General features: G+C 37.6%; 1 protein-coding gene across 7 annotated transcripts in view; it reads left to right on the plus strand.

The window, feature by feature from the left end:
- Positions 1-19,654, plus strand: part of CCDC138 (coiled-coil domain containing 138) — a 162,476-nt gene that overhangs the window by 3,783 nt on the left and 139,039 nt on the right. For 5 of the 7 annotated variants that reach the window (XM_040623684.1, XM_040623677.1, XM_040623679.1 and 2 more), the window contains exons 4-6: positions 1,674-1,801; positions 5,022-5,209; positions 11,926-12,084. In XM_040623684.1, the coding sequence (XP_040479618.1) occupies positions 1,674-1,801; positions 5,022-5,209; positions 11,926-12,084 (475 nt within the window). The remainder of the gene's footprint in view (positions 1-1,673; positions 1,802-5,021; positions 5,210-11,925; positions 12,085-19,654) is intronic. The other 2 variants (XM_040623678.1, XM_040623681.1) reach the window with 1 other exon arrangement.

Here is a 19,654-nt window from a genome sequence, read left to right on the forward strand (position 1 = left end):
AGTTGAGAGAAATAGATTAAGAAATCAGCCTAGGGAAATGCTAACTACAAATATGCAGAGTGCTGGGCTGTGAGTGGCTGAAACCAGTATAAAAACAGTGGAAGCTAAGGTGGAATAAAGTTCCGAATTAGATACAATTAAATGCCATAAATATGTGGCAGAAGGAGGTGCTGTGGTTATCAAGAAGGGGTAAATGTTTTGAAATCATGTTAAACTATAAAGATGTATACATACACAAAATGAAATGTTGAGATAATCATGGGGAGAAGAAAAGATAACTATGCTGGAAATATTTGTAAATTATTAATGTAATTGGTATTTGGGAGCTTGAATTTTTTATATAATTGCCTCATTTTCTGCTTAGATGATTTAATTCATGTAAAGCACTTAGAACAGTGCTTAGTACATAGAAAAGCATTCAAATGTGCTATTAACATTGTTACTACTATTTTATTTGGCATTCACAAAGTACTTTTGTTGATCTGGATTTAAGATTTGAACATAAGGTAGATTGAATATAGAGTAAGGAAAGTAAAAATTGTTTTGAGATAATTATGAATTTCTGGAAATTATTTTCTTATATTTTATAACTGATAGTTTTATTATTTTTGTTATCATAAATGCTCGGTATAATTTCAAGTTATAACTTGAAGCTTTTGAACTGTGAAAGTTTTTATGACGTTGGACCGTTTTTTTCACAATCTCTAGTTATGATCTAATCTGGAATTATAGTGCTGTCTAGCATAGTAGCCACAGGGCACAGGAGGCTATTGAGTACTTGAAATATAAGTACGAAATATTCACCGGATTTCAAAGATGGATAAAAGAATGCAAAATACCTTAATAATTTTTAATAGTGATTATATATTAAAATAATCTTTTAGATATACTGGGTTTAACAGTGTTAAAATTTTGTGTCTTTATGTTTTTAATACGGCTGCTAGAGAATTTTAAATTGCCTTATGTGACTTGAATTATATTTCTTTGAGCAGCACTGCTCTAGAAATTTCAACTTTGAGATCATCTTTTTGGAGAGAACACCTGAGATTCTAGTTCTGCTTTACCTTTTACTAGTTATGTTATGTGTCAGTTATTTAAATTTTTTAGGTTTTAGTTTCCTCCTGTTAAATGTTGGTTCTTTTAGCTAAAATTATAGCTAACAGTACCTGTTACATCTACCTCACAGAAGTATTAGGAATCAAAAGAAAGAGTTTGGCAGTTGTAGAGCATTCTACAGGTATATGTCATTTTAAATTAAGCCCATTGGAATATGTAGAAAGATAACTATAGTGACCTTTTAGGATCAGTGACTTACTTTCCACATTTTGTTTTCCATTTTTAAAAATGTTTGTTACATTTTTTAAAGATTTTTTTTTTTTTAATTTATTTATTCGACAGGACAGAGACAGCCAGTGAGAGAGGTAACACAAGCAGGGGGAGTGGGAGAGGAAGAAGCAGGCTCATAGCAGAAGAGCCTGATATGGGGCTCGATCCCATTACGCCGGGATCACGCCCTGAGCCGAAGGCAGACGCTCAACCGCTGTGCCACCCAGGCGCCCCAACTTGTTACATTTTTTAAAATTGTTATGCTGTTAATATTTGAAAAGCAGTTTTATCTTTTTAAAATGCTATAGAAAACTTCCAGAATGTTGTGATAGATTTTTTTTTTAAAGCCTAGATGATGAACTGGATTCTTTTCAAGATTTGAAGCAACGAGAAACAAAAGAAGAGTTAATTGAGAATGAACACAGAATTAATACCTCCAAAATAACCAAACAATCTTTTAAAGACACAGAAAAAGGTAAAAGAGATAATCATTTTAGAACAGTTCTTAAAAAGTTGCTTTGTCAGGGCATCTGGCTGGCTCAGTAGGTAGAGCATGTGACTCTTGATCTCAGGGTTGTAAGTTTGAGCTCCGCATTGGGTATAGAGATTATTTAAAAATAAAATCTTAAAAACAGTAGCTTTGTCAAGTAGAGCACATAAAGTTTATCTCATAGTAATAACACTGATCCTCAGGTGTCTGTATATTTCTGTGTTCTGCATTTTTGTAAGCCATGAGATAGTAACTGTACTTATTAGTGACTGAAGGAGAAGTGGAAAATAAACTTCATTATTTTTCAGTAGTATTCCTATGCTCTCAAAATTATCAAAATAAGTTAGTAATCAATTGAATACTTTTTATAATTTCTTCATATTTTTTCCTATCAGTATTTGTTAGAAAGTCACTAAAAACTGTGCTAGATTTGAGTAATCCTTTAATATTTTAAGATGGTACTCCAGATTTCTTAAGGTATAGCTTCTTCAGGCACTTCTTTAGTAACTCTCTCTGCATGTCATAGTTTTGTCAGCATTTCATGGAAATAGGCAACCAGAAATGGCTTCCTCTTGGCTGCAAGACTTTGAGAACAGTGTTGCCCCTTTGATAGCCTTTGTGCATCTCTTCTGGGCATACCTTGTCTACATATAACACATGCTTATTTCTCCCTTCCCACTCTCCTTCATCCTCTTCCCATTCATCTCAGCATTTGAGGAAAGTGAAAAGTAATTCTGCCTGGAGTTGTGTTTCTTGCTACATGGTGGATTTTCCCACTGAAAAATAATTGAAAATATAGAATAATGTAAGAAAAAAGTTGAATGTATTTAAAAGTTGACATAATTAAGGAATATTTAAGCTAGGAATTGTGAGATGGGAACCTAGAGAGGCAAGCAAAGTAGTGAAAGTGTCTTTCACTTTAGGGGCGCCAGGGTAACTCAGTCGGTTGGGCATCTGACTCTTGATTTCAGCTGGGGTTGTGATCTCAGGGTCCTGGGATCCAGCCCAGTGTAGGGCTCTGTGCTCCACTGGAGTCACCTGGGATTCTTTCTTCCTCTCCTTGTGCCCCTGCTCCCCCTCCTGCACTCTCTCTCTCTCTCTCTGAATGAATGAATGAATGAATAAGTAAATAAGATCTTTTAAAAAATGAAACTGTCTTTCACTTTAAGGGTATTTGCTGAAGTGAGTGAAGTAAAACTTTTTCTTTTCTTTTTTTTTGAAGATTTATTTATTTATTAGAGAGTCACCCGCTTGCATGCACATGTAGGGGAGTGGGAGCAGGGGGAGAGGAAGAAAGAATCCCAAGTGGACTCCCTGCGGAGTGCAGAGCCCCATGTGGAGCTTGATCTCACTACTCTGAGATCACGATCTAAGCAGAAATCAAGAGTTTGTGCTTAACAGACTGAGCCACCCAGGTGCCCTAAAACTTTTTTCTTTGTTAAAAATTGGTGTTATTTTTTTATTTTGGCTCCCTAAGTTCTGTCCAAGATGGGGAGTACAATAGGAGACCCCCTTCTTAAAGCTAGGGTTCCCAGGAAGGCTAATGCAAGTTAAAACCACTTTCAGTACTAACAGAAAATAAATTCTGGCAATACAGTGTTGGCAAAGAAGTGAAGCAAGAGAAACTTGCTCATCCATTGCTGTTGGGAGAGTAAATTAATATAACCACTTTGGAAGCAGTTTGGCATCACTGGCACAGTTGAACCTGCACATGTCCCCTATGGTCCAGCAATGTTGCTGTTAGTTCATATACCCTGGAGAAACTCTTGAACATGTGTACCAGCAGCCATGTGCAAGACTGTAGATCACCTGTGTAGACGAAGAGTTCAAATATCCACCTGTAGTAGAATGTTGGCATATAAAAATATAAAATAGGATAAAGTAGTGAAGATTTGTGAACCCGATTCTGTCATTAATACAAGAACATATTTAAAAGAGGTTATAGAAATTACATAATTACATCATTATATAAATTACAGACATTATTATATAAGGTTTAAAACCAACCAAAACAAGGTCTTAAAATTTTTTTTATCTTTACCCAAATAGTAAAAACTTTTAAAAAATAAAGCAATGATTAATGCTATATTTGGGTTAGTGGTTAATTTGGTTTAGGGGAGAGAAAGGAATGTGATCAGGGGTTTCTGAGGTAACTCTACATTTCTTGGCCTAGGCAGTTAATATGTGAGTGTTTTCACACACTTTAAAATCCATTTTGAAATAATTTCAGACTTACAGAAAATTCGCTGAAAGAGCATAGAGAATTTCTAAGGCCTTCACACAGATTTTCTAAATTTTAACATTTTACCACATTTGCTATATAATTCTTCCTGCATATAATACTGGAGACTTAAAAACATTTTTTTTATTTAAATTCAATTTAGTTAACATACAGTGTATTAGTTTCAGGGGTAGAATTATAGTGATTCCTTGATTGCTTGTAACACCCAGTGCTCATTACATTAAGTGCCCTCCTTAATGCCTATCACTTGGTTATCCCTTCCCCCCACCCACCTCCCCTCCAACAACCCTCAGTTTGTTCCCTCTGGTTAAGAGTCTCTTATAGTCTCTTATAGTTTGACTCCCTCTCTGTTTTTATCTTATTTTATTTTTCCTTTCCTTTGGTTAAGAGTCTCTTATAGTCTCTTATAGTTTGACTCCCTCTCTGTTTTTATCTTATTTTATTTTTCCTTTCCTTTCCTTCCCCATCTGTTTTGTTTCTTAAATTCCACCTATGAGTGGAAATCATACAGTATTTGTCTTTGGCTTATTTCGCTTAGCATAATACCCTGTAGTTCCATCCATGTCCTCGCAAATGGCAAGACTTCATGCTTTTTGCTGGCTGAGTAATATTCTATTGTAGATATATACCATATCTTCTTTATCCATTTATCTGTCGATGGACATCTGAGCCCTTTCCACATTTTGGCTATTGTGGGCGTTGCTCCTATAAACAGTGAGGTATATGTGCCCCTTCGAATCACTATTTTTGTATCCTTTGGATAAATACCTAGTAGTGCAGTTGCTGGGTTGTTGGGTAGCTCTATTTTTAACTTTTTGAGGAATCTCCATACTGTTTTTAGTACTGGAGACTTTTTAACAATACTATAATTTATATTTAAAGTAACTGTTCCTGAAGAGTCCTCTGTCTGTGAATATTTAAAACTGCAAAGTAATAAGCTTTATAATTAAATTTCTTTTTTAGCAGTTGCCCAGCCAACTAATTTGGCATCAAATTCAAGAAATTGGACTGAATGTTGTAATAATGCAAGTGACTCCCCTCTGAGATGGGTCAGCTGTTCGACATCTAAAACACCAAACAAGCAGAGAATACTTCCACATCAGATAAATCAGATCTATGATGAATTATTTCAAATACACCAGAAACTGCAGGTAAGAACTAAAAACTGAATTGAGAATTCAGATTTATATATTTATTTATTTTTTAAAGATTTTGTTTATTTATTTGAAAGAGAGGCAGCGAGAGAAGGAACACAAACAGGGGGAGTGGGAGAGGGAGAAGTAGGCTTCCCACTAAGCAGGGAGCCCGATGTGGGGCTCGATCCCAGAACGCTGGGATTATGACCTGAGCAGAAGGCAGACGCCTAACGACTGAGCCACCCAGGCGCCCCGAGAATTCAGATATATTTATGTTCTAAGCACCAAACATATATAAAATTTGAATACAGAGTATTTAATTTTAATTATTTTAGATAAGTGTGTCAAGACAAAGTCAAAAGGGAACAAACACAAATTTATTACAGTTATTGAAGGGAAAAATTCATAGCTGAGGAAAAAAATAAATGGTGTTATTATGTATAGGTGTATTTCTTAGATGTCAGACTTTTTTTGTTTTGTGTTTGTTTCTTTATTTCCATCCCATCTTTGCTTAAGAACTAAAAATCTGTCGGTAAAGTGTATTTTTTTTTAAGTTTATTTTTTTTTTAGTAATCTCTACACCCAGCGTGGGGCTCGAACTTACAACCCTGAGTCACATGCTCCTCCAGCTGAGCCAGCCAAGTGCCCCTAAAGTGTGCTTTAGTGTTCCTGATTCATTGTTTTACATACGTATACCTAGGAAGTTCTCTTGTCAGTCTCACCAAAATTCGATTCAGAGCATTGGTCTTTGTCTTTGGGATTTTTTTTGTTTCTAAAGGGTGTAATTCATGTATTTATCAAGTGTCCACTAGGTGGGAGTACAGAAGGGAGTAAAAGTATGTGTAATACACAGTTCCTGGGGCGTCTGGGTAGCGCAGTCGTTAAGCGTCTGCCTTCGGCTGAGGGCGTGATCCCGGCGTTCCGGGATCGAGTCCCACATCGGGCTCCTTGGCTGGGAGCCTGCTTCTTCCTCTCCCACTCCCCCTGCTTGTGTTCCCTCTCTCGCTGGCTGTCTCTCTGTCACATAAATAAATAAAAAATCTTAAAAAAAAAAAAATACACAGTTCCTGACCAAAATTGTTCTAGTTGGAATTCTATTATATTTGTATACAAGGAAATAAACATTTTTAAAAAACCAATATCTAAAAAAAATACTCCAATATCTCATTTTGTCTGAATTATTCAGATTATAATTACCATATCATTTCAGAAAAAGATTATTTTGGCCTAAAATCACTGTAGAACAGTTCAGGGAGAGACATAATTTGGTACTTGACTGAGGTAGAATTTAAAGAGGAGGGGAGTGAAAAGGGCATTCAGGTGGCAAGAGTTGGGGATGGGAGGTTTTTGGGAAGGAGCGATTTGTCAGACAGAATTTGCCAGCCTGGGGAAAGAACACTCAGGCTGGCTACTACAGGTTTTTAAGCAAATGAGTGACAGAGTAATAAATAGTGCATTGGGAAGATTCCTTTGCTGATACTTTCTGAGATAAGAAAGAATAAGCAAAGTTGTAAAGATATATCATTTACTGCAAACACAACAAAGACAAATATTTTTAAAAATATGAAGTGCAGTGGATTCATCTTGTTTAATCAATGGTCGAATCTAACTTAAAAATTTTTTTTAGTCTTGTGTTGGTCATCATTAGTATACACATTTTATCATATATTGTTCATGAACATGTATGTTCATTCAACATATGTTTGAACACTTGCTAATATACCTTTGCATACTTAGTGTTGAATAGATAGAAGTAGATAAGTATATATGGTTCTTGTCATACATAGCTTATTAGAATAAATTGTGAGTTACCCGTAGAGTTACAATTTTATAAATTTAAGTGAATAATTCAGGTATAATAAATATGAAACCTGATTAGGATAGATTGGTAAGGTCTTCTGAGAAAGTATCATTTAACTTATACCCTGGAGGAAGAGTAGGGGATTATCCCTACTAGATTGTGATGGTCTAGTATGAGAAGCCCCAGAAGCATGATGATATATTCATTCAAGGAAAATGTAGTAGGTAACTGAAGATTTTTAGAGCAGGGGAGTTGCTTAATCTAAAGTATGCTTAAATCAATGGGTTGGAGGGGCATAGGTGTGGAAGTTGGGAGACCGTAGGATATCCTACCATAGTAGTGCAGGTAAGAGGTGATGGTAACTTAGACTGGGTGGAGGCAGAGAAGTGGAATTGGGGGGCTTTTGGGGGTAAAATGGGTTAGACTTGGTGTTACAAGTTTGATGTGGTATAGGGAGAATAGGTGTCTAGGATAATTTTCACGTTTCTGGTTTGTACAACTTGGAGGAAGAATGAATATGGGGAGGGAGATCAAGATTCTAGTTTGGAATGGATTAGGTTTGAGACTTTAATGGAGACCTAATGTAAATAAATATATCAGCTTGGCATTTAGAACATATGTCTTGGATGGGTGTCTAAATTGGGAGTCATTTACATACAGATATTTAAAGCTGTCACCAGTAGGTGAGATCTAGAGAGAGGGCAGAGTGTGAAGAGATGTGGGTATCCTGATGGTGTCTTGGGTTAGGATGAGGGTCTTAGGGATAGAAAGAAGTGGATGGATTCTAAACATTTTTAAGAGGGGGATCCATAAAGTCATGGAGATTGTTTTGATGTGGAAGCTATGCAGTAGGGTTTTAGCCAAAGATGAAATGCAGGTTTATTCTTTTGATTATTGGATAAATGATTCTACTTTTTGCTTAAGATAGGGAACCAAAACTGGAGAGAAAGAAGATTGTTTTTTGAGATTTATAACTTTAATTTTTGTGTAGGAAGTAATTCCTTTATTATGAATATTATCTTTTCATTTGCAATATTTTTCTAAGTAACACTGTTTTGGTTTTTGAAAGTTTGTAAAATACTTAGGACATACAGAAAAACATAGAGAATATTATAATATCAACTGTATTTCCATTGCCCATATTGCATAATGCTAACATTTTATTAATAATTCTGTTTGATATTTTTAAAGGAAATAAAATACTTCAATTAGAGTTCAAACAGCCTTCTTCCATCCCATATCCTCTTCCTTTTCCCAAGGATTCAGCACTCCCTTGAAATTAGTGTGGATCCACTATGTCCCGTTTTAACACTTTTATGTATTTTTATCTATGTATCGCTTTGAATATTTTAAAATGTTACATAAGTAATGACATATTGTGGATTTCTTTTTGCAACTTCCTTGCTTCATTCATCTATATTTTTGAGATTTACATATTTGGCAAATGTAGTTCTAGTTCGTTTATTTTAACTGCCATGTAGCATCCTGGCCTCTAAATAAACCACCGTTACTTTCTATCTTTCTTTTTTTTTTTTTGAAAGATTTTATTTATTTGAGAGCACATGAGCAGGGGTGGGAGGGCAGAGGAGGAAGGAGAAGCGGGCTCCTCTCTGAGCAGGGAGCCTGACAAGGGGGTCCTTGATCCCAGGACCCTGGGATCATGATCTGAGCTGAAGACAGAGACTCAACCGATTGAGCCACCCGGGCGCCCCTATTTATTTATTTCTATATGAATATACAAGGTGGAGTTTATATTTTACAAACAGCTCTGTTTAAATGTCCTTAACCTGTAAGAAGTAGTAGTAGCAGGTTGCTACCAAATTCTCCAAAGTGACTGTGCCTATTTATTTACGTTCCCATCAGCAACATCCTGGAGTTGTCTTTCCCCCATAAATGATAGCTATCTTACTGATGTTGTAGTTTGCATTTTTTGCCTTTGAGTATTAAATCCATTAAGATGTTTCGGAGTTTAGACAGTAATGGTAAGACCATATTTTTAAGCGAACCAGGATAGTAATCTGTAGGTGCATACCCAAGACTTTGAGCAAAAAGACCGGTTTCTTTTATATCAAATCTGAATGTTGAAAGTATATGAGATAACAACCCTGTGTCCAAGAGTTAAGTTTCAATTCTCTAGAATTCTAGGGTTCTTTGTTAGTCAAACAATATAAACATAATAGTAGAACTTTCTGGCTTTCATCATATACTGAGATAAAAGAATTCCAGCACGTTTTTGTTAACAGTTGACCAGTGGTGGGGAGGCTCTTAATGATTGCACTAGAATTCATTTCTTTCAAGGCTATGTATATCTGCCTCAGGAACTGCTGGCACTGAGACAGATGAAGGCAGGTGTCTTGCTGCATTTCCACAGTAGAGGCCTAGTCCCATACAGAAAGCTTCCACATCCAGAAATGATAGTCAGAAGAAAGGTCTACTGAATCTTTTTTTTTTAAGTTTTTATTGTAATTTTTATTTTAATTCCAGTTAGTTAACATATAGTGTTATATTAGTTTCAATATAAGTGTTACAATATAGTGATTCAACACTTTCATACATCTTGAGCCATCTCCAAAAAAGGGAAAATGTGATGTACCTTCACAGTGGCCTGCTGAGCACTGAAGGAAATAGTGAACCTGCATCAAATAGTTCCAGAACTAGGAAGTGCAAGATCAAGGCTCTGGCAAATTCATTATCTGTTGGGAGCCCACTTTCTGGTTCATAGACAGCCATCTTTTTGCTGTGTCCTCGCATGTTGGGAAGGTCCTCTTTTTAAATTTTTTTAAAGTGTGCAATTATTTTTAGAATATTCAGAGTTATTCTACCATCATCACAGCCAATTTTACAATATATTCATTATCCTAGTAAGAAACCCCCTTCTCTTTAGATATCTCTACTCATTAACCCCCCACACCCCCTTAGCCCCTGCCCCACCTATCTCCTCTCAGCTCTAGGCAACCATTAGTCTATTTTCTGGCCATAGATTAGTTTATTCTGGACTTTTCATATAAATGGAATCATACATAGTGTGTGAAATATCTGACTTCTCTCACTCAGCGTGTTATTTTCAAGGTTCATCCATGTTGCAGCATGTATCAGACAGAATTTTATTCCTTTTTATAACTGAATACTCCATTATATAGGTATACCACATTTTCTTTTTTTTCCCCATCAGTTGATGGACATGTGGGTTTCCATTTTTTGGCTATTATGACTAATGCCGCTGTGAACACTCATGTTTAAGTTTTGTTTGAACATATGCTTTCATTCCTCTTTAGTGTACATGAAGCAGTGGAATACTGGGTCATATGGTAGCTTTTTGTTTAACTTTGAGGAATTTTCAAGACCGTTTTCCAATATGACTGCACCATTTTACATTCCCGCCAATAGCATACAAGGGTTTCAGTTGCTTCACATCACTGACAACATTTGTTATCTGTCTTCTTGATTCTGACCATCCTGTGGGTGTAAAGTGACACCTCATTGTGGTTTTGATTTGCATTTCCCTGATGGCTAGTTGAATTCAGTTTGGACATGTTTATTTTGTGCTACCTTAAATACAGATGGGGATATTCAATAGGAAGTTTGGACTTGAGTTTGGAGCTTAGAAGAAAAAGCTGAGCAATTGTAGGTTGGGAGCAGTTAGCATATAAATGGTAATTTTGCCATTGAGTGGAGGGAAGTAAGCAGAGAGAATGAGAAGATGTGAAGGGAAGTGACTTAAGCCCAAATCCTGAGGAACATTAGTAATTAAATGACAGTAAAGGAAGCAGAGCCTGCAAAGGAGGCTGAGAGGCCGTGGCCAGAGAGTGAGGTGGAAAACCAGGAGAATGTGGTGTCATGGAGTCCAGTGAAAGAGATTATTTTAAGTTGGAAGAAAGGGCCTATCGTATAAAATGCTTTTGAGAGACTCAATAAAATTAGGACTGAAAGTGACCTTCAAATGTAGTAATAGGTAAGTCATTTCAGTAGGGGGATGCTGGCAAAGGCCAGATTGAGGTAAATTGAGGAGTGATTGGGAAATAAAGAGGGCTCAGCAGGTGTAGACAAAAAGTGTTAAAGAATTTTGTGAAAGGGAGGCAGTCAGTGGGTATGGTCAAGAGCAACTCCATTTCAAATGAGATTGGAGATATTAAAAATATTAGAGGGATTATCAGCACAGCAGTATCCAGAGAAGGCAGAAGGCAATAAGATCCTGAGTCTGCCTTTGTAATGGGAGGGAAGGAGAGACCTGTCTTGAGGGCAGGAGGTTGGTGTTTCCTTCTGCTGTCTTCTATTTTCCCTGTGAAGTTAGAGATGAGGCTGTCTGCACAGAATCATGTAGTAGGTGAGATGTTCAAAGTAAAGAATGGAGAAGGTTTGAAATAGGCACTGTGGAGAGTAGGAGAGAGCGAGCCAACCATGAAAATATAAAATGATTTCTGGACTGCATTGAGAATCTGGTAGAGGTTCCCTGAATTTACAATAGTACAACTTTTTCTGGTGTGTGTTTTCTCCATTGGTATTGAGCAGTGTGGCTTTGGGGTTAGTGCTATAATGCAGGGTTGGAGTCTTTTAGCCCAAGTGAAGGACAAGAAGGGGAGGGGGTGGAGAGTATAGGGAAAGAACAGATGGTGAAGTTGAAGTGGAGCATGGAATTGAAGCTGAATAGAGGATTATTCTTCATGGTACAGATGCATTTTGGACCCCACATTATCTAGAGTCCTCATAATGGAATCTCACTATGGTGTCATGTCATTTTGCAGCAAGATAGAATTTCTGTGCAAGCTTACTTGCTGTGGTAGTTCAGCTATTACTGTAGCCCAGATTTTACTTGGACCCATGTAGTCCTAAACACCATTTGATTAAGCTACAACCTCAGTAAATAAAATATAATTTGTAGAAGTCGTGAATGTACTTTCTAAAAACACATGACTCTGACATTTTAATACAGTGTGAAACTGCAGCACAACAGGAGTTTGCTGAAGAACTTCAAAAGCGGGAACGTTTTTTAGTTGAAAGAGAACAACTACTTTTCAGACATGAAACTGCATTGAGTAAAATTAAAGGTGTCGAAGAAGAGGTTCTTACAAGATTTCAGATTATAAAGGAGGTAACTATATAGCATTGATTTCAGAGTAATGTAATTTCTGTTTTTCTTAATTTAGATTCACTAGTTATTAGCATGTTGCCATATTTGCTTTATTTCTTCTCCATTCCCCCTTCCCCCTACATAGTTTTTCCTGGACCATTTGAAACTAACTTGCAAAAATCATGACTCAGCACCCCTAAATACTTCCTTAGTCTAATCAGTGCTTAATTTTTGGACTGTGTATCTCCTAAGCATAAGGACATTTGCCACATCATTATCATATTAGGAAATTAATGCTAATTGAATAATTTAACTTCATATGTAGTCTGCATTCATTTTCCCAATTGGGTCTTAAGATTTTTTTTTTAAGATTTTATTTATTTATTTATTTATTTATTTGGGAGAGAGAATGTGTGCATGCGAGTGTGAGAGGGAGAGGGAGAGGTAGAGAATCTCAAGTAGACTCCCTGCTGAGCATGGAGCCCAATGTAGGGCTCAGTCCCACAACTCCTAGATCATGACTTGAACTGAAACTGAGAGTTGGATTCTTAACAAACTGAGCCACTCAGGTGCCCCATTGTCTTGAAATCTTTTATTGCTTGTTTTATTTTCTGATCAAGGAACTAGATAGAATTCATGCATTATACTTGATTTTTATATCTTTTTGGTTTCTTTGAATCTGGAGCAGTCAACCATTTTTTTTGTGAGACTTTTCTTTGAAGATTCCACGCCAGTAGTCTTGTGGAGTATGTCATATTCTGGATTGGCTTGATTGTTTCCCAAGGATTTTTTCAGGTTGAATATTTTTATCAAGAAAATTATGTAGGTGGTAGGGTGTACTTTGTTTCTTATCAACAGATACATTACTATATGTATAACTTACATAGAGTAAATTTCATTCCGTTTTGAAAAATGCATATAGTCTTGTAATCACCACCATAATCCCAATAAAGAATAACTCTAGCACCCCAAAAGTTACCTTATGCTCCTTTGAGGTTATTCCTCCCCACCCCTAGCACCTCTGCCCCCTGCCAGTAATCACTGACCTATTTTCTGTCCCTGTATTTCTACTTTTTCCCAGAATATCATGTAAATACAATCATGATTTTTCTTTATCTGTGGTTTTCAGCAGCCATTTAATTATGAGGTATCTCCACATGCTTTTCTTTGAGTTTATCCTGTTTGGGGTTCACTGAACATCTTGACTTTGTAAATTAATGTCTTTCACCAAATTTGGGAAGTTTTTAACCAAAATTTCTTCACTTATATTTTATGTTCCAACTGCTTTCTCATCCTTCTGTGTCTCCAGTAACTCATGTGTTAGGTCTTCCTATTATACCACAGACTGCTGCGGCTTTGCTCGTTTCCCTTGTGTTTCTTCTGTGTTCTTCAGATTTGATAATGTCTATTATCTACCATTACATTCATTGTTTCTTCTTTCATTTCCATGTTGCTATTGAGATCATCTAATGAATTTTTAATTTCTGGTATTTTAATGTTCTAAAATTGCTAATTATGTTCTTTTAATAATGTTTAATTTTCCTTACAAGAATTTTTATCTTTCCATTTGCATTCATTTGTAATTACCTCAGGGAACATAGCTAAAAATTCAGCGTCTGGATCATGTAAGAATTGGCATTTCTCTTGAGACTTAATCACATTTTTCTGGTTCTTTGTATGTTCAGTGACTTTTGGATTCTATTTGGGACCTTTTGGATATTGTACAGATTCTGGATCTGGTTATAATCCTCTGGAGACTGTTTATTTTTTTAAGCAGTCAGCCCAGCTGTTTGTTTATTTATAAATTTTTTTTTTTTTTTTTTTTAGTCCTCAAGCTGTTTATTGCTTTAACAATGCACCCTAGAGGACATCCTTTTTGTAAAAATCTATTTTGTAACCTCTAAGCAATATTTTGAGGGAATGGCAGTATTTAGTATTTTTTCCACTTATAATATTTTTTTATTATGTTAGTTACCATACAGTACATCCCTGGTTTTTGATGTAAAGTTCGATGATTCATTAGTTGCGTATAACACCCAGTGCACCATGCAATACATGCCTTCCTTATTACCCATAACCAGCCTATCCCATTCCCCCAAGCCTTCAGTTGCTTTCGCAGAGTCCATAGTCTCTCATGCTTCATTCCCCCTTCTCATTACCCTCCCTTTCTTTATCCCTTTCTTCTCCTACCAGTCTTCCTAGTTCTTATGTTCCATAGATGAGAGAAATCATATGATAATTGTCTTTCTCTGCTTGACTTATTTCACTTAACATTATCTCCTCCAGTGCCGTCCATGTTGCAGCAAATGTTGAGAAGTCGTTCTTTTTGATAGCTGAGTAATATTCCATTGTATATATGGACCACATCTTCTTAATCCAGTCATCTGTTGAAGGGCATCTCGGCTCCTTCCACGATTTAGCTTTTGTGGACAATGCTGCTATGAACATTGGGGTGCATATGGCCCTTCTCCTCACTACGTCTTTATCTTTGGGGTAAATACCCAGTAGTGCAATTGCTGGATCATAGGGTAGCTCAATTTTTAACTTTTTAAGGGACCTCCATGCTCTTTTCCAGAGTGGCTGTAACAACTTGCATTCCCACCAACAATGTAGGAGGGATCCCCTTTCTCCACATCCTCTCCAACAATTGTTGTTTCCTGCCTTGTCTATTTTTGCCATTCTAACTGGCGTAAGGTGGTATCTTAGTGTGGTTTTGATTTGAATTTACCTGGTGGCTAATGATTTTGAACATTTTTTCATGTGTCTGTTAGCCATTTGTATGTCTTCATTGGAAAAGTGTCTGTTCATATCTTCTGCCCATTTTATGATTTATTTATTTGTTTCTTGTGTATTGAGTTTGAGAAGTTCTTTGTAGATCTTGGATACCAGTTTTTTATCTGTAGTGTCATTTGCAAATATATTCTCCCATTCCGCGGGCTGCCTCTTAGTTTTTTTGACTGTTTCCTTGGCTGTGCAGAAACTTTTAATCTTGATGAAGTCCCATAAATTCATTTTATCTTTTGTTTCTCTTGCCTTTGGGGATGTGTCATGAAAAAGGTTGCTTTGGCCGATGTCGTAGAGGTTGCTGCCTATGTTCTCCTCTAGAATTTTGATGGATTCCTGTCTCACATCGAGGTCTTTCATCCATTTGGAGTTTATTTTTGTGTATGGTGTGAGATAGTGGTCAAGTTTCATTCTCTTGCATGTAGCTGTCCAATTTTCCCAGCACCATTTATTGAAGAGACTGTCTTTTTCCCACCGGATGTTTTTTCCTGCTTTATCAAATATTAGTTGCCCAAAGAGCCGAGGGTCCATTTCTGGGCTCTCTATTCTGTTCCATTGGTCTATGTGTCTGTTTTTGTGCCAGTACCATGCTGTCTTTGTGATCACAGCTTTGTAGTACAGCTCGAAATCCGGCATTGTGATGCCCCCAGCTTTGTTTTTCCTTTTCAACAGTTCCTTGGAGATTCGGGGCCTTTTCTGTTTCCATACAAATTTAAGGACTGTTTGTTCCAGTTCTTTGAAAAATGTCCTTGGTATTTTGATCGGGATAGCATTGAAAGTGTAGATTGCTCTGGGTAGCATGGACATTTTAACTATGTTAATTCTTCCGGTTCATGAGCATGGAATATCTTTCCATCTTTTTATGTCTTCCTCAATGTCTTTCAAGAGTGATTTATAGTTTCTAGAATATAGATCCTTTACGTCTCTGGTTAAGTTAATTCCAAGGTAACGTATGGTTTTTGGTGCTATTGTAAATGGGATGGATTCCCTAATTTCTCTTTCTTCGGTCTCATTATTCGTGTATAGAAATGCAACTGATTTCTGAGCATTGATTTTGTATCTCGCCACATTACTGAACTGCTCTATAACTTCTAGTAGTTTGGGGGTGGAGTCTTTTGGGTTTTCCTTATAGAGTATCTTGTCATATGCGAAGAGAGACAGTTTGACTTCTTTGCCGATTTGGATACCTTTTATCCCTTTTTGTTGTCCGATTGCTGTTGCAAGGACTTCTAATACTATGTTGAATAATAATGGCGAGAGTGGGCATCCTTGTTGTGTTCCTGATCTTAAGGGAAAGGCTTCCAGCTTTTCCCCATTGAGAATGATATTTGCTGTAGGCTTTTCATAGATGGTTTTTATGAGATTGAGGAATGTAGTACCCTCTATCCCTACAGTCTGAAGTTTTTAATTAGGAAAGGATGCTGTATTTTTTCAAATGCTTTTTCTGCATCTATTGAGAGGATCATATGATTTTTGGCTTTTTTCTAGTTGATATAATATATCACACTGATAGATTTGTGAATGTTGAACCACCCTTGCATCCCATTTGGAAAGTGCCTCCAGGCACGGAGTGGATAGAATGTTTGATCCTGTTAGCTAGGATCTTGTTGAGAATTTTGGCACCCATATTCATCAGGGATATCGGTCTCTAATTCTCCTTTTTGTGAGGGGGTCTTTGCCTGGTTTGGGGATCAAGGTAATATTGGTCTCATAGAATGAGTTTGGTAGTTTTCCTTCTGTTTCTATCTTTTGAAATAGCTTTAGGAGAATAGGTATTATTTCTTCTTTGAATGTTTGGTAGAATTCCCCGGGGAATCCATCAGGCCTGACGTTTTGTTTTTTGGAAGGCTTTTAATCACTGTTTCAATCTCTTCATAATTAATTGGTCTGTTTAAAAAATCAATTTCTTCCAGTTTCAGTCTTGGTAGTTTATAGGTTTCTAGGAAGGCCTCCATCTCTCCCAGGTTGCTTAATTTATTGGCGTATAGCTGTTGATAAACGTTTCTAATAATCCTTCCTATTTCATTAGTGTTGGTTTTGACCTCTCCCTTTTCATTCATAATTTTATTAATTTGGGTCCTTTCTCTATTCTTTTGGACAGGTCTTGCCAGTGGCTTGTCTGTTTTATTTATTCTTTCAAGGAACCAGCTTCTGGTTCTTTTGATCTGCTCTACTGTGCTCCTGGTTTCTAATTCATTGATCTCTGTTCTAATCTTGATCAACTGCTTTCTCGCGCATGGATTAAGCCTGTTCTGTTGCTGTTCCAGCTTCTTGAGGTGAGAATATAAAAACTTCATTTTAGATTTTTCTATTCTTTTGAATGAGGCTTGAATGGCTATGTATTTTCCCCTTAGAACTGCCTTTGCAGTGTCCCATAGGTTTTGGACCATTGTGTTTTCGTTCTCGTTGGTCTCCATAAATTGTTTAAATTGATTTTTGATTTCCTGGTTTATCGAATCATTCTTGAGCAGGATGGTTCTTAGTCTCCAAGTGTTTGAGTTTCTTCCAAATTTTTCCTTGTGGTTGAGTTCCAATTTCAAGGCATTGTGGTCAGAGAGTATGCAGGGAATAATTTCCATCTTTTGGTATCGGTTGAGACCTGTTTTGTGACCCAGAGCATGGTCTGTTCTTGAGAATGTTCCATGTGCATTAGAATAGAATGAGTATTCTTTTGTTCTGGGGTATAGTGTTCTATATATATCTATGAGGTCCAGCTCGTCTAGTATGGCGTTCAAAGCTCTTGTTTCTTAGTTGATTTTCTGCTTAGGTGATCTCTTGGTTGCTGCTAGTGGAGTGTTGCGGTCCCCTACTATTAATGTATTTTTATGTATATGTCTCTTTATTCTGGTTAAGAGTTGGCTTGTGTATCTTGCTGCTCCCCTGTTGGGGGCATAGATATTTATAATTGTCATATCCGCTTGTTGGATACATCCTTTAAGAATAATATAGTGCCCTTCTGTGTCTCTAACTATAGCCTTTAGTTTAAAATCCAATCTGTCTGATATGAGAATTGCTACCCCAGCTTTCTTTTGAGGTCCATTGGCATGAAAGATGGTATTCCATCCCTTTACTTTCAGTCTGTATGTATCTTTAGGTTCAAAATGAGTCTCTTGTAGACAGCAAATGGATGGGTCATGTCTTTTTATTCAATCTGCAACCCTGTGGTGTTTTATGGGAGCATTTAGGCCATTTACATTGAGAGTGATTATTGAGGGATCTGATTTTAATGATGTCATGTTGCCTGTAAAGTCTTTGTTTCTATAGATTGTGACATTCTGTTCTATAGCACTCTTGGGGCCTTTTTACTTTTATAGAACCCCCCTTAATATCTCCTGTAGGGCTGGTTTCGTGGTTACGAAATTGGTCAGTGACTGGCGATTCTGGAAGGTCTTTATTTCTCCATCAATTCTGAATGACAGCCTTTCTGGATAAAGGATCCTTGGCTGCATGTTTTTCTCTGAAAGAGCTTTCAAAATGCCCCCCAGCCCTTTCTCTCATTCCAGGTCTGACGTAATTCTGATACCTTTGCCTTGGTACATGAGAAATTTCTTTGCCCTGGCCGCTTTTAATACTGTATCCTTGGATCTAATATTTGCTAGATGCACTATGACGTGACGTGGCGTAGGTTTGTTGTGGTTGAGCTTGGGAGGGTTGTTCTCTGCCTCTTGGATACGAATGCTTGTTTCCTTTGCTAGATTAGGGAAGTTTTCAGCTACAATTTGTTCAAATATCTCTTCTAGACCTCTGTTTTTCTCCACCCCCTCAGGGATGCTGATGATTCTGACATTGGAACGTTTCATTGAGTCAGTAATCTCCCATAACCTACATTCTTGAGATTGGATTTTTTTGAGCCAAGTTTCTGTTTTAGCTTTCTCTTCTACTAAGCCATCCTCCAATTCGCTGGATTTGTTCTTCTGCCTCATTCACCCTGGCCATCAGAGCCTCTAGTTTTGACCGCATTTGATTCATAGTATTTTTAATTTCTGCCAGATTCACTCTCATTTCCGCCCCTAGAGATTCTGTATTCTCGTTAATATTTTTTTTCAAGTCTACACATCATCTTGACCATTGTTACTCTGAACTCCATTTCTGATAATTTGGTTATATGCATGTCCATTAGTTCTGTGGCAGAGGCCACAGGCTCATTGTCTTTTCTTTGCTGAGCGGGATTTCTCCTTCTCGACATTCTGATGAGGAGAGGTTGCGGGGTTGTCCAGAGCCCAAATTATTGCCCAGGACCCATGCGGTGTGCACTTGTTTTATAGGGATCTTAGGGATGTGGGCTTCTTGATTTTTCAGCCTGGCTTCTGGGGCAGGGGCCTGCCGCGCCGATTCGCAGGCAACCCTCTTTGGGTAGAGTCTCCCTGTCCCCTGCGATGGGGGATGGGGATGGGCACAGTGTGAGCCAGCATTTCCAGGCTTTTGTTCTCTGGCAGCTTTCCCTGGCGGTTTGTTGTGCCTCTTCTGATAGAGCAGCAGTATCCGAATCCCAGCCTCTGTCACAGACAGAGGGATTGCAGTCCGCTCTCCACTGAGCTCCTCTGGCCACTCTAACTCTGCTTCTGTTGGTGCTGCTAAACCCTACAGCGTCCCGGGATGTGCGCTCCACACCCGGCTTCCCGCCCTCATTTCCAGGGCTGGCGCGTCTCTGTCCTTTTTGTTTCTAACACCGCCAGCCGCCCCGCGCTTTCCGGACCTCCGTTTCAGTGTGGTTCGGGCGCACTCCGGAGCTCTGGTTCTCAGTCTGGTCACGCGCGTTCCCCGGCTCACGGTCTCAGTTTGCTCTCTCGTGGGTTCTGGTCCTCGA

Source organism: Ursus maritimus, unplaced genomic scaffold (assembly GCF_017311325.1).
Source record: "Ursus maritimus isolate PB19 unplaced genomic scaffold, ASM1731132v1 scaffold_6, whole genome shotgun sequence".
Lineage (NCBI taxonomy): Eukaryota > Metazoa > Chordata > Mammalia > Carnivora > Ursidae > Ursus > Ursus maritimus.